The sequence below is a fragment of the Anopheles moucheti genome, chromosome 2 (assembly GCF_943734755.1).
Source record: "Anopheles moucheti chromosome 2, idAnoMoucSN_F20_07, whole genome shotgun sequence".
Taxonomy (NCBI): Eukaryota; Metazoa; Arthropoda; class Insecta; order Diptera; family Culicidae; genus Anopheles; species Anopheles moucheti.
Genome location: NC_069140.1, coordinates 61069443 through 61082259, shown reverse-complemented (window position 1 = coordinate 61082259; position 12817 = coordinate 61069443). Strand labels below are relative to the sequence as shown.

General features: G+C 37.8%; 5 protein-coding genes across 5 annotated transcripts; 4 read left to right on the top strand and 1 right to left on the bottom strand.

Annotated features, from left to right (window-relative positions):
• Positions 1–1273: 1273 nt before the first annotated feature.
• Positions 1274–2072, top strand: LOC128297936 (protein Dr1). The gene is made up of 2 exons (XM_053033653.1): positions 1274–1444; positions 1514–2072. Exons 1-2 carry the CDS (start codon positions 1349–1351, stop codon positions 1946–1948), a joined length of 531 nt encoding a protein of 176 aa, XP_052889613.1. The 5' UTR covers positions 1274–1348; the 3' UTR covers positions 1949–2072.
• Positions 2073–2265: 193 nt separating this feature from the next.
• LOC128297569 (DNA-directed RNA polymerase II subunit RPB3) lies at positions 2266–3391 on the bottom strand. The gene is made up of 3 exons (XM_053033239.1): positions 3251–3391; positions 2620–3182; positions 2266–2559 (listed from the first exon to the last, which is right to left on the bottom strand). The coding sequence occupies exons 1-3, from the start codon at positions 3334–3336 to the stop codon at positions 2387–2389; spliced, it is 822 nt and encodes a 273-aa protein (XP_052889199.1). The 5' UTR covers positions 3337–3391; the 3' UTR covers positions 2266–2386.
• Positions 3392–3513: 122 nt separating this feature from the next.
• Positions 3514–7020, top strand: LOC128297255 (uncharacterized). The gene is made up of 4 exons (XM_053032865.1): positions 3514–3647; positions 3711–4192; positions 6151–6535; positions 6601–7020. Exons 1-4 carry the CDS (start codon positions 3514–3516, stop codon positions 6626–6628), a joined length of 1029 nt encoding a protein of 342 aa, XP_052888825.1. The 3' UTR covers positions 6629–7020.
• On the top strand, positions 5154–6034 carry LOC128297256 (ER membrane protein complex subunit 8/9 homolog). Its single transcript, XM_053032866.1, has 2 exons — positions 5154–5403; positions 5491–6034. The coding sequence occupies exons 1-2, from the start codon at positions 5215–5217 to the stop codon at positions 5893–5895; spliced, it is 594 nt and encodes a 197-aa protein (XP_052888826.1). The 5' UTR covers positions 5154–5214; the 3' UTR covers positions 5896–6034.
• A 1749-nt stretch (positions 7021–8769) lies between the features above and the next one.
• Positions 8770–11620, top strand: LOC128297917 (spondin-2). The gene is made up of 4 exons (XM_053033633.1): positions 8770–9459; positions 10585–10862; positions 10938–11159; positions 11237–11620. Exons 1-4 carry the CDS (start codon positions 9234–9236, stop codon positions 11582–11584), a joined length of 1074 nt encoding a protein of 357 aa, XP_052889593.1. The 5' UTR covers positions 8770–9233; the 3' UTR covers positions 11585–11620.
• Positions 11621–12817: the final 1197 nt, after the last annotated feature.

Below are 12817 nucleotides of genomic sequence, written 5' to 3'. Positions count from 1 at the left end.
GTAATGGTGTGATTGAATACGCTTTTGAGGTACGAAAACTTCAACTGTGTAGAACTGGAGTCTAGGATATGATGATGTGATTTCGTTTAAAACCTTTATATTGCAATAATCGAACTGCGAGCAAAAGACGGCATTTAGTTACATTTAGTTCACAGCTTAAGATTCTATTACATAACACTAATTTCGGCCATCGGCTGCAATATATTTGATGCTTTTAAATATTCCACTCCCCTAGACGCAGTTTGCTGGTGTATTGTTAGCGGCGCCGGTCTTCACACGACAGGACCGAGGCAAAAATCCCATCCGGACCAAACTCCCGTAGCAAGGAGCTACGGAGCTACGTGGCCGATTAATAAAATTAAATTAAGTCGATTTGCCCTGGCCGTTCTAACCAAATTTAAAAAAATCCACTCAGCAAGTGTAAAAGATAGTCAAGAATAGAGGCGCTAATAATTTTGTGTTTTAAATTCTTCAACTTGTATTCCCTCCCTTGTTGACAACGACAATGATAATGTTCTGTTTTATCTAAATAGATACAAGCAGTGTAGCAGTTGAATGTAAAAAGAAAACTATCCACAAGCCAACGAATCATTATTCACAATTCGTAGTAAGGAGCATTATTAACTCGTTCTGATCTTTATAAAAACAATCTCATGTCCAAAAAATCCAGGTCCTTTATGGAAGCATATGAAATTGCTAACGTTACATCGTTACAGCCTTTAATTCTTCTTGCGATTAAACTCTATGGTGATTTCTATACAAAATCCAGCGTTTTCCAAGATACCCTTTGTAGACTCATTAGAAAAATCGAATTGTAAGGGTTAGAATAATTTATGAACAGTTGAACTAAACCCTAATATTCGGTTATAAGCATTGTTCTAAAAGGCAGTATTTTAGGGGTTATTGTGCCCCACTTTACCTTTAGCCGAATGACAGCACTGTTAGCGGAAAGCTATAAACATCTTGTGCGCCTGGCAGAGAGTTCTCTTGGCCGAAACATCGCCAAAGATAAACAATAATTGTGGACCAAGTTGAATTTGTGGTGCTTCATATTCGTTCATTTTGTTCAAAAATCAATGAGCAAAATCTGGTTAGAAACGTAAGATTAGGATTCTATTTGAATAAACGTATTTAAAAAAGGCCTCATGTTTTTTGGTTAGTTCGTGCCGTGTAGACTCTCAAGAGGTGTTGAAAAATAACATCGCACATATTATGGCTTTCCATTATGGCAAGAAACTAAACATAAACATTAATGATACTTCCATGTAATCAACATCTGTTGTTGCAATTTCAACCTTTAGTTTAGCTACATTCTGCTGAAGAAGCTGTTTTAAACAGCAGTTAAGCAATGTCTGATCCACACGACGAACTTTGTCCACCAAATCAAGAAGACGATGAACTAACCTTGCCGCGCGCGAGTATCAACAAAATAATCAAAGAACTGGTAGGATTCAATTGTAATTTTGTTCGACGCTTTTTGGAACTCTAATATTTACCTGTAAAACTACTCTAGGTTCCCTCAATCCGAGTGGCAAATGAAAGTCGTGAGCTAATACTGAACTGTTGCACGGAATTCATTCATTTAATCAGTTCGGAAGCGAATGAAGTGTGCAATCAGCGGAACAAGAAAACAATAAATGCCGAGCACGTATTGGAGGCCCTCGATAGACTCGGCTTTAAAGATTACAAACAAGAAGCGGAGGCAGTTTTGAACGATTGCAAACAAGTAGCCGCCAAACGTAGACGGCAAAGTACGCGGCTGGAGAATTTAGGCATCCCCGAGGAGGAGCTGTTACGACAGCAGCAGGAATTGTTTGCCAAGGCCCGGGAGGAACAAGCAGCTGCTGAACAGCAGCAGTGGTACAGCGTCCAGACGGCAACACTGCAAAATGCTGAGCTGTTCCAGAAACAAATGTCACAAGACGAGGACGACAGTGATGAATATTAATTTCAATCGGTAAACCACTACACATATGCTGCGCCGTTCTCTTAATCGAACGGAAAATGAAATAAAAAAAATTATTGAAATTTATGCGACATATTATTATACATTCGGCAAGTTATTAAGTAGAAACTTAATCGGTGAAATAGCATCAATAAAGTGTTAATAAAAGCTTGCTGCATGAATCGTGATATTTTCTGGGTTTCGTTAAATTTGTTGACTAGAACTAATATCAAATCGTGAATCAATGTACTTACTTTGTTATTCAATACTATCTAATCTGTATTGCTTGATGAGCTATTTTAATCTAGAAACTCTTTTTTTCTCAGTGAGGCTAAGGAAAACAAACTTTATTGTACACTTGATGTTAAAATGCCCGCTAAGACATAGCAGTTAGCTGATGTTTAACGATGTAATGGAAAGTCGAACGAGAGCTCTGCAAATTTAAATTGCCAAAACATCCGTTTCGTGGCTCAGCTGTGTTTGGAGATTAGACAGTTTGTTTTTCAATACTTGCACTCCCATCAATACAATATTTTCAGGCTTGAGTGCACCGGACGATTCAACATTAAAGAAGAATTTGTTTGGCTTTAACTCCCAGTTGTAATCTGCTTCATCTGCAATAAAAACAGAATTGTACATTTCGCTCCAGCACATAAAACTCCACCATAACTTACATTTGTCGTCATCTAGCTCCGTGTGCTCCGATTTCGGCCATTCGTCAGGCTTTGGATAAAGCGTATGTCTCATAGCGTTGTCTGGATCGTATTCAAAACTAACTCCACATGTAGGATTCCATTTTGCATGCTCTTTACCGAAGCCTTTTTTTGCGTACGCTTTCAACTTTAGCTCTTGTCCTTTGCGCAGCTTAATAATAAGGATTTCATCTGTTCCTTCCCCGTATTCATTGTCCTCGTCGTCTCGATGTCTTGATGTGACTGGTAACACACGAGGATCGCTTGATTTCAGATCTGCTGTTGTCACGTGCCGAGTGTGTTCCTCGTTGCATTTCACATCAAGGGTAAATTCAACGCTACACTCATTACAGAAATCCAAACAGGGGCAATCCCGACTGTATTGCATACGGTCAACCACTTCATCAGAAATAAGTGGTATTAAACCGACTCGGTGGGCAAGAAACTCGTCTGCCAGTACGGTTGTATTAGATTCCAGTTGAACCCAATCAATTGCCAGCGTTGGCGTTTCTGCGATGAACACCCGGCGAAGACTGTTTGCCACACTGGAAAGTTAAAAGAGCATAACCAAACTTTTAAGCAACTGCCCTGTCCACTTGTTGGATTATTCTACCTCAACTCGGTGTCTTCGACTATGAATTTCACGTTTTCGTCGGTCAACTCCGATATTGTAACCGATGGTTGGTTGGCGTACGGCATTTTCAGGCAAGGAAAGCTGGATGATGTTTCCGGACGATGCTAGCGACAAATGATGCTTTGCTGCCAATGGTAAACAATTTACCAATGACGTTCCTGAGCGTCCGAGGCGCTGTACTGATGTACATTTTTCACTGGTACAGAATGTGGGATAAAGATAAACAAACAACGAAGTGCGGTATGGCAAGCGTAATTTCCAGTGGTTTTCGCGAAGATTTAGCAGAGTTTTTAAGTGAATTTGCAAAGCTGAAGGCACCGGACTTTCAAACTTTTTGCCAGGAATGGAAAAGAACCAACTTTCAATACATATTTTAGTAAGTTCAACGAATCGTGACTCATTTTGTTGTCTGGCAACTAATGTTCTATACTCGTTCCAGCGGACGAAATACGGATCCTGAAATGGCAGAATATTTGGGGGAAATATTTTATACCGTGAAAAAGTGTTTCTTTGCTTCCAAGAATCAGTTTGAACGTATCGCATCATTCTATCTGCTATATACGTTGTACTTCAAGCAGCCATTGTTTATGTTTTGTAAGATACGGCTCACATTAACGGAGTGGCGTGTAATGAAAGATTTTGCTAGACACCCGTACAATGGCCAGGAATTACCGCAAGTAACGGTTATACTATGGAAGCTGTTCAAATCAGATGCTTTTCGTTTCGTGCACGAAGAGCTAGAACGAGGGTTTGATAGATTTTATTTAAAAAATTCTGGAGCAAGCTTCGACGGTTCCGGACCGTTGCGAACAAGTAAGGATTTGGAAAAAGAGCTGCTTTCTTTGACGACGCCTGGCGAACTTATCAACGCGATGGAGATACTGGAAATGGCCTACAATGAAATGAAAGAGGCGCTTGATGGTATGTATAGTTTTTGAGTTTATGGTTAGAAATAAGTTAGAATGAAGTATAAAATGCATTTGATTACTAACAACAATCCCAAACACCCATATAAAGCAATAACATAAATATTGTATGTTTATGACCTTGGGACCCATCGGTGTAAAGCGGACTTACTAGGAGGTCACAATCCTTTCGATTTACAGTTTGTGTTTTGCGTCAACCGTCAACCATCGATGAGTAATATGGCGCTTTATCCTTTAGTGAGACAACTTTTTGATTTTCAGAAATGTTGTCCTTTACCAAGGGTTCTTTCTATGCCTTCATAATACAGATATATAATCCCTTATTAATTTTAACACTGGGAACTAGTGAACACCTTAGGCTTAGACTTAATTATAGATACTTACCGAATATGATGTTTGAAACTTAGGCTTCACCTTGTCGTGTACACTCTCAAATTAGTTCGAAAAATGAAGCAAATTTTGCATCACTTGTTTGGAAAATATGCTCACAAATTTCCAATTCCAATGTGATAACGTTCAGAGGTAGAACTTTTAACTTAATAATGAAAAAATTGGGTTGACACAATAATAAATAATTTTGCATTTTTCTGTCAAAACTTGCAAATAAAAATACATAATATATCTAGAATGCCTTCCTTCTCGAACTTGAAATATTGCATGTTCAAAGTTGTAAAACTTTTTATTTGTGAAAATCGTCAGGTCGGTTTATATTTGCTCGATGACTCAACGTTGTATTGTATATAGCATTTTCATAGACACGTCAATATTTTCCTAGTTTATTTTCAATTGAAGATAATTTTTTATTAGTTTGATTATTGTTTTAGTAAGGGTTATAAATAAAATGTGCCTGGTAATATGGATTAATCCGAAGAGCCCTTAGTGCGGAAGCACGATTGATGTGGGAATGTTGAAGTTTTTTCACAGGGTAAAATGTTGTCAGATAGCTGTCAACGCAGTGAAGTCAAAGTTGTGAAAAACAAATCATACGTATTTTACATATTTTCACAACATTTAAATATGTCGGAAACAATGTTTGATGCTCGTGCGTATTGTAAAATCATGTTGCACGCAGCGAAGTATCCGCATTTAGCAGTGAACGGATTACTTTTGGCAGAGACTGGCAATCCAAACGTGATTGTGGATGTGGTACCTCTGTTTCATCAGTGCCTTCATGTGTCACCCATGGCAGAAGTAGCGATGGTCCAGGTATGTTAAGCTCCTCATCAAGGTGCAATTATTACTTGGAATTTATTGATCAGTGGGGTTTTAATATAATTCTTTTAATAACTGTAGGTCGAAACTAAAGCATCCCAAAAAGGACAATTGATCGTTGGCTATTACGTGGGATGCGAGAATTTCTACGACAATCGATTTGAGCGGGCACCGGGCATACGGATTGCGGATAAAATTGCCGAACATTGTCCCGATGCTTGTATTGCAGTTATCGATAACCGCGCTATTTCGATTAATATGCGCTATCCAGCATTAAGGATTTGGCAGTATCGAGACAATCGCTGGCTGAAAGCAAAATGTGTAGTAGAAAATGATCACGATACTTTTGATGCTGTATCCTGCTTATTACAGCGTGGCGCTGCAAAAGAATTGCATGATTATGATAATTATCTGGACAATACGCAAAACGATTGGAACAACGTGCATTTCAACGGAGATTTAAAGCAAATTCTTTCCATGTTTTAATTGGTAAAATCGAGTTGAAATATATGCTTGTAACATGTATGAACCCGGACTTCATTTTTATTTTATTTTACGTTGAAAAGTTGCAAAACTATACACAAAATAAAATGAATCACATAACGCAATATGTTCGTATGTTATGTATGTACAATTATGTATGTTAAGTGAAAGTTCATGTGCACATAATACTGAATACTGTAGTAGCTAATTATGTTTTCTCTTTGATTTTTTTTCCTTTTTTTTAACATTCAATAAAAGATAACGGTACATCAGCAACACAATCAATCGTTGGTGACAAAATACCTCAGACAACATTGATGGAAAGCCTTCGCAGCGATATAGATTCACTTGGAAGCCTGCTTCGGAATAGCGAAACTCAGGCTTCATCACGTTGCGATCCAAAATTAACAGAAGAAGATACTGACTCCGTAGGAGCCAAACGATATTCGTTACGAAGGAAAGCATACAAGCGGGAAGTAAAAAAGAAGGTATTTCGAATTGCAGGGCGAGAATGCCCACACAGCTCAGAGGAATCGGATGATCAAAATTGTTCCGTTGTTGCTGAAAAATGGGCAATTCAAGAACAAACGGAATCAAAACGCAGGGGATTTAGAAGTATTCGTCATAAAGTGCCCAAAATAAGGTAACGAAAATGCTTTTTATCCACATAAGAAAACTAAATGAAATTTTTTAAATTTCTTTTCGCAGTGACAATGAAACGGATAATGGTCAATAAGAGCTGGGTTAGTTTGAACTGAATTACTTGGTTTCAATTTAATATGTAAAACACTTCATATATTTTGGTTTGAACAGTCAGTTATTTCAATTCGATTTGTGTTTTTATTTGTTTTGTGTATATGAATTGAATTTGGAAAACAATGCACACCTACTTAGAGACTTAAATCGTAAAGCAACCAACAGTAAATTATGCTAGGCATGATTATTTTAGGCAGATATTTTATTTTAATTGATGAAAGATTTTCGGCACCTCACTAGCCTAACAACGCATATTTGTTTGCTATTTGAACCAGGCTTAGAGTACGCAGCACTGTTACTAACTTAGGGGTCTCCATGTGAGGTCCCATGCGACTCTCGGGAGCCTTCAGTGCGACATATGAACGTTCTATATGACATATAGGTTTACAAATAAATTAATAATAACAAAATTAAATAAATTTTTTAATGTTTTATGACCTTTAACCCCTTAATTATTGTTCCGGTTCATTAAATTAAAATTTATAAATATTGGAGAAAAATATCTTCGAGATGGATATCAGTAGACACGGCTTACAAGATACTTTACTTTACTAACGGCACAGTTACGTTAGTTTTAACTAATGCGGCCCGCGGGCTGCAAATTTGTGTGTATATTACAATTTATGAATCTCATTTTAACGCGCCAAACTGAACGTCACGAGGGTAGGCATGAAATTGGAAACCATTCATACCACTGGATGGTCGTCTCGTTGCTGATCCTCGTTCGGCTATCGCGCAAGTCCAGATAAAAGTCACCATTAAAATGCTAATCAACGAAATATTACTCTACTGAGTCTCCCACAGTTGAACACTGCTAGTTCCCGCGTTAAAGACGATTTATTTATTGGCTCCATCAACTTATTGTCTCGACTGCACAGTGAAGCACATCCTTCCATTCATAGCAACGCATTGCTGTTTTGGACAAGCTAATTGTATGTTACTGTTACTGATCGAGCAACGCGTTTGTGGTGTTCGTACGTACTATCGAAGCATGGACGAAGTGATTGAATTGGCGAAGTTGGCGTAGTACCTATATACATAAATTTGTTGTTTCTAATGCCAATAGGTTGTATTGGAAGTTGTTGTAATGTTGTCACACTATTTGAATGTTTGAGATCTAAAGCTGTAGTTTAGCATAATTTGCATACCAATTTGGTCATTGTATCACTCGGACAAGAGTTGTAATTTATTTCACAGGAAGCCTTAACCAGATTTTGGAGACCATTTAGTAACCCATTAACCACAAAGTTTTATCGAAATCTGATGCAACTTGTATTGTTTCCATTGAACTATTATTCATGGATGTGTGGGAAGATTCAAATGCGTTGAAACGATAGATTTCGTGAAATCCTTTGGGTTTGTCATGTCTTCGTAATACAAGCAGAGCAGGTAAGGAAATGGAAATACATAGTGAATTGATACTAAAGCATAGCCCATAAGGAAGGGTTTGGCAACATAACCTTTCTATGTTAAAAGGTTAGAAAATAGCACTTATAAAGTAATAGTAAAATTCATGGTGGTAGAGAATCCAGGAATTTTATACGCATTAATTAATATATTATAGCAATAAATTCTGAACGAAAAAAACGTATAAATTATAACATCGCAGGCTGTAACTGTTTATAAGATTTTATGAATTTGTTGTCAATATCACTTTTTATTGTAATTTTATTAAAGAGATTTAGAGTTTTTGAAATCGATTGGCGTTCATTTTACATCTTATTGAAATTTGCCTACCCCTGTTCAAGATGATTGAACGAGACATTTAGCCGCGCCAGTTCGTCTTTGCGTGCGGTATATGCATGTGGTCATCACGACCGTTCAAACCATCGTCAGTTTGAAGAAAAGAGATATTGCGATGGAGAGAATGAAGCTTGTGCAGATGGTTTATAAATAACGAACAACGTACCTTATGGCTGTAGTTTATCGTACCACGCATATGCATGACAGGGTGGGAGCAAGGTTTAAGGATTTTTTTTTCAAGTTCGATGTGATGTGGACCAGACTGGTCGGTGTATGAATCAGTCTGTCGGTGGATTTTGTGAGCGCCGGATAGAACTTTGTTGTTACTGTCCACTCTGGTGAACGATCGCGTTTGATTATCGAATTGTATCAGACCGATCTTAGTGTTTCGCAGTTTTGTTGGTGCATTTAGTCTTTATTTACCCCAAAGTGTAAGGCAGCCCTTGGGCGCCACGGTTTAGTACGAAAGGGAGCGTCCGGGTGCTTAGCCGGTTTGCCATGTCAAATTGATTGATTGCTCTATCGGCGCGGTTTGGGCTTGATCATTCCCCGATCCAACACATTGATTTTGTTCATCAGGTATGAAAGGTGAAAACGAATCGATTTGTATTTATCTAGCAGTGTACCATGTGTCTGCGTGTTGCCGTGTTTCTCTAAACCGATGATCTATCGTGCACGACACACCTACCTTCGATAGTTTGTAGCTGATTTGCGGATCCGTATCGCGTTTCTCTATCCCACTCGTATTCCGGTACTTCATTGGCGTTGATCGTGTATTTCTGGTTGCGATCGTGATTGAAGCAAAGTAAGGTTAACGGCAAACTAAAACAAACACAAAAATAATGCACACCAAACTGGTCCTTCTGCTGTCGATGGTGGCCTTATCCGTGCAGAGGGCTATGGTTGCTGGCAATCCCATCAGGGGTGCCGTTTTCTCTGATGAAAGTTGTCGCACGACCGGGGTGCTGGTTTTTTATCGCATCAAACTGGTAACCAGTTGGTCAAAAAAACTATTTCCGAAGCACTATCCAGAATTTAGACCACCGCCCCATTGGAGTATGACGTTTGGTAAGTATTAAGTTTAGATACATTTTGGATATTATATAAAAAATGCTCTTAGTTGGGTTTTGGGCTTACTTTTTCCAGCCAAATGCAGTTGCATGTGTAGGAGTACATTAGAAGCGTGCTATACTAAAAATGAGCAGCAATGTGATTTAGTTTCTTTCTAATTAAATAAGTTCTGAAGTTGTTTGGTTCTAAAATTGTAAAAATGAACTAATAATGGTACATATGCAAAGCATTTATTTGTTAATTATGTATAAATGTATGTTTTGCTATAATAAGAAAGTCTAATAAATACCAAAATTTCAACGAAGTAAATTAATTCATCTAGCACATAATGCGATACAGTAAAAAAATTTTTTACAGCGTATGTAAAAAATGTACAAGCAAGGATTTACTATCCGGTTACGTGGTCGATAAATCGATACGGCTTCGTCGTTCTAAAGATAATAAAAAACTTTACTTATAAATTGGTGATGGGTCGTGTTTGAAAATATGTAATATTTTCAATCGAAGCAAGTTGATGATGTTGATGAAATGACGTTAAGTTATTAAGTTGATGAAATGATGTTTACAAATTGAATTATTTACTTCTATAAAATTACTGTTGTAGATAAAAGTGATAAAAAAACTATTTTTCTAATAAGGTATTTGTTGCGTGCGCAAAGCTTACCTCGCGGCGCTTTTCTTTAGGCAGGCGTAGGTCATGCCGACTAGACAGCAATAATTCCGACTCGTTTTCGTTTGGTTGAAATCATACCTTAGCATAACATATCATTTTTATACATAATTATTGCTGATCGATCGCGATCAGCTTTTTTACATTTGATTATATTTATTTCTATTTGCCGATCGATCAAACATCGTACTACACGTTAGCTTACGGTGGCTACAATATTCGTAAACTTTTTTCTGTTTTCAATGAATATTACAAGTGTAATTTATGAATGTTCTTAGCATGACGCAAACCATTCTTTCCAAATTTCTGACAGCCTGGGAACACAAAAGTGGTTGAAGATTAACATCTATTCTAAATTATGTTTTGTAGCTGTATATAGCGTTTATGTACACACCTTTGTTTTAGTTAAAAATGTTCACAAATTCTAATATCGAACATATTTTATTCCTTAGGTCAAACGCACAACAACAGCTTTCAATTATTTCATTTAAAACACCCAGCTTCGGTGCCAGTAGCTTCCTTTGCAGAAACTGGGCAAACTGCATCTTTGGAAGAATCGTTGTCCCTTCAACAGGACCTCTTGTTCGATGAGTTCCGACTTCCCAAGATCCGTAAGGGCAAGGGCGAAAGTGAAGCTACTTTTTTCGTAGACGGGACGCATTCGAGTGTATCTTTTGTAACAAAGATAATACCTTCGCCGGACTGGTTTATTGGGGTGGACTCGTTTAATGTATGTTGATGTCTTACAGTTTGAACTTAGATTAGTGTATAATATAATGTTGTCTGAATGGCATTTCGTAACTAGCTGTGTTCGAGAGGGCGATGGCTTGAAAAGGTAACGATCCCACTTCATCCCCTAGATGCAGGAACCAGCAGTGGGCTCACATTTACCTCACCGAAATGGCCAACGAATCCCCGAGGTTTGGTGGAACGAATCACTGCTAGATATCCGCTTCATTTCGCTAGCAGCTTTTTCTATCCAGAGATCAAACACCTTCCACCAATAGCTCATGTCACGTTCACCAAGGTAAGCTAGTCGACCAATGTGTCCGAGATTACATAGTCTGCTCAACGATCTACTATTGTGCTGTCTTTTTTCTGTAGATTAAAGAATACAACAATCACAACAACGTCCACAAGAAGGTGAAGAAACTCAAATATAAACAGCGCACGAAGTTGTTGAAAAAAATAAATAGCCAATCATCCAGTGCCGACACTATAGTATCCAATAGTGCGGGAAATGAAATCCTCTCGAACAAAGACTGTCGCGTTAGTGACTGGTCTACCTGGAGTCCTTGCAGTAAGACATGTGGGCTTGGTAAAAGAAATCGTACTCGCAACGTTCTACAAAGCCATCGTCTTGGTGGAGTTGAATGTCCATCACTAGTTGAAACGCAGTGGTGCGGATCGGCTCGTCAGTGTTCTGAGATAGACAGTTACTTTAAATGGTAGAGATTGCGCATAAATAAAATAGGGACAATGTTGCTACGACAATTTTATTCTAGTACTTTGTGAGGTATTTGATTCGATATCCAGAAAGAAAATAAATTCTAAATTCAAATTCAAGCATAAAATCTTGCTAAATCCTAAATCTTAATGCGAGACTAAGCAGGCGTTGAAATGTTGTTGATATTGCTTGAAATGCTTTAATTTATAATGTGTGAATCTTATGTAAAGTGTAATAAATAGTACAGCTGCAAATTCGGAAATTCACTTCCCACGTTTCGATTGGTCTTAATGCAAAAAGTTTGCACACATTCAACAATTGAATAACACCTTCGTAAGCATTCGTTAGTGTTTTCTTAAAATAGCGTTGTTACCACCAAAATGTTAGCAACCGTTTATTGCATGATTGGAAAGCTAATCTTTCTGATGTGTAATACTCATTAATACAGCTTCTTGCGCATGCAACAAATCAACGCCCTGATGAATTTCGTTTCAGCTTTTGGGTTGAGAGTGCGATCAACACAGCAAAAACTCGTGACGTATTAGCGTATGTGCGAGTTGATTTATGGGATATACGCTGGCACGACAAATTTGTGGATTGTAAAGCAAAACCTGCAGAGCGGAGAATACACCAGTGGGCGTGATTAAATTTCGTTTTCAATCATCCTAATATTAGTATTAGTATGCATGAAGAAGTTTCTAAAAAAAGTCTGCTTATAATTTATTAAGAGCCGGGAGAGGGCGGTTTATTAGTATTAGGCGAGTATTATTAGTACTGTAGTTGGCGATTTTTTAATAAACACGTAAATGCATTAGACCTGCTAGTTTGCATGTGAAAGAGGATTTTAGGACGATTGAATGTAAGATATCAATAATATTATTATCAAGTGCGTCTGATGCTTAATATAAATGACAATGCAGAATTGATTCGTTTGTTGTTTGTTATGTGTGCTAGCACGATGGTCTGGCAATATGACATCACCCTCCATCAATAAGTAGAATGCTTGCGATACAAATACATTTTTAATAAGCACAACAACAAATTAAGTTACTCCTGACTAGCAAATGTAACATTGCATCAAAGCGCGTAATGTATTACCGATTGCACAATCCCATGCATAAAATCTATCCAAAATTGTCTTTCAATGAAGCATTTCATCTGAGAAGCATAGCTGATATGCCCTAAAGCTGCTACTAGCAAGGTAGCCATATCTGTAGGGACGTGCTGATACCGGTAAC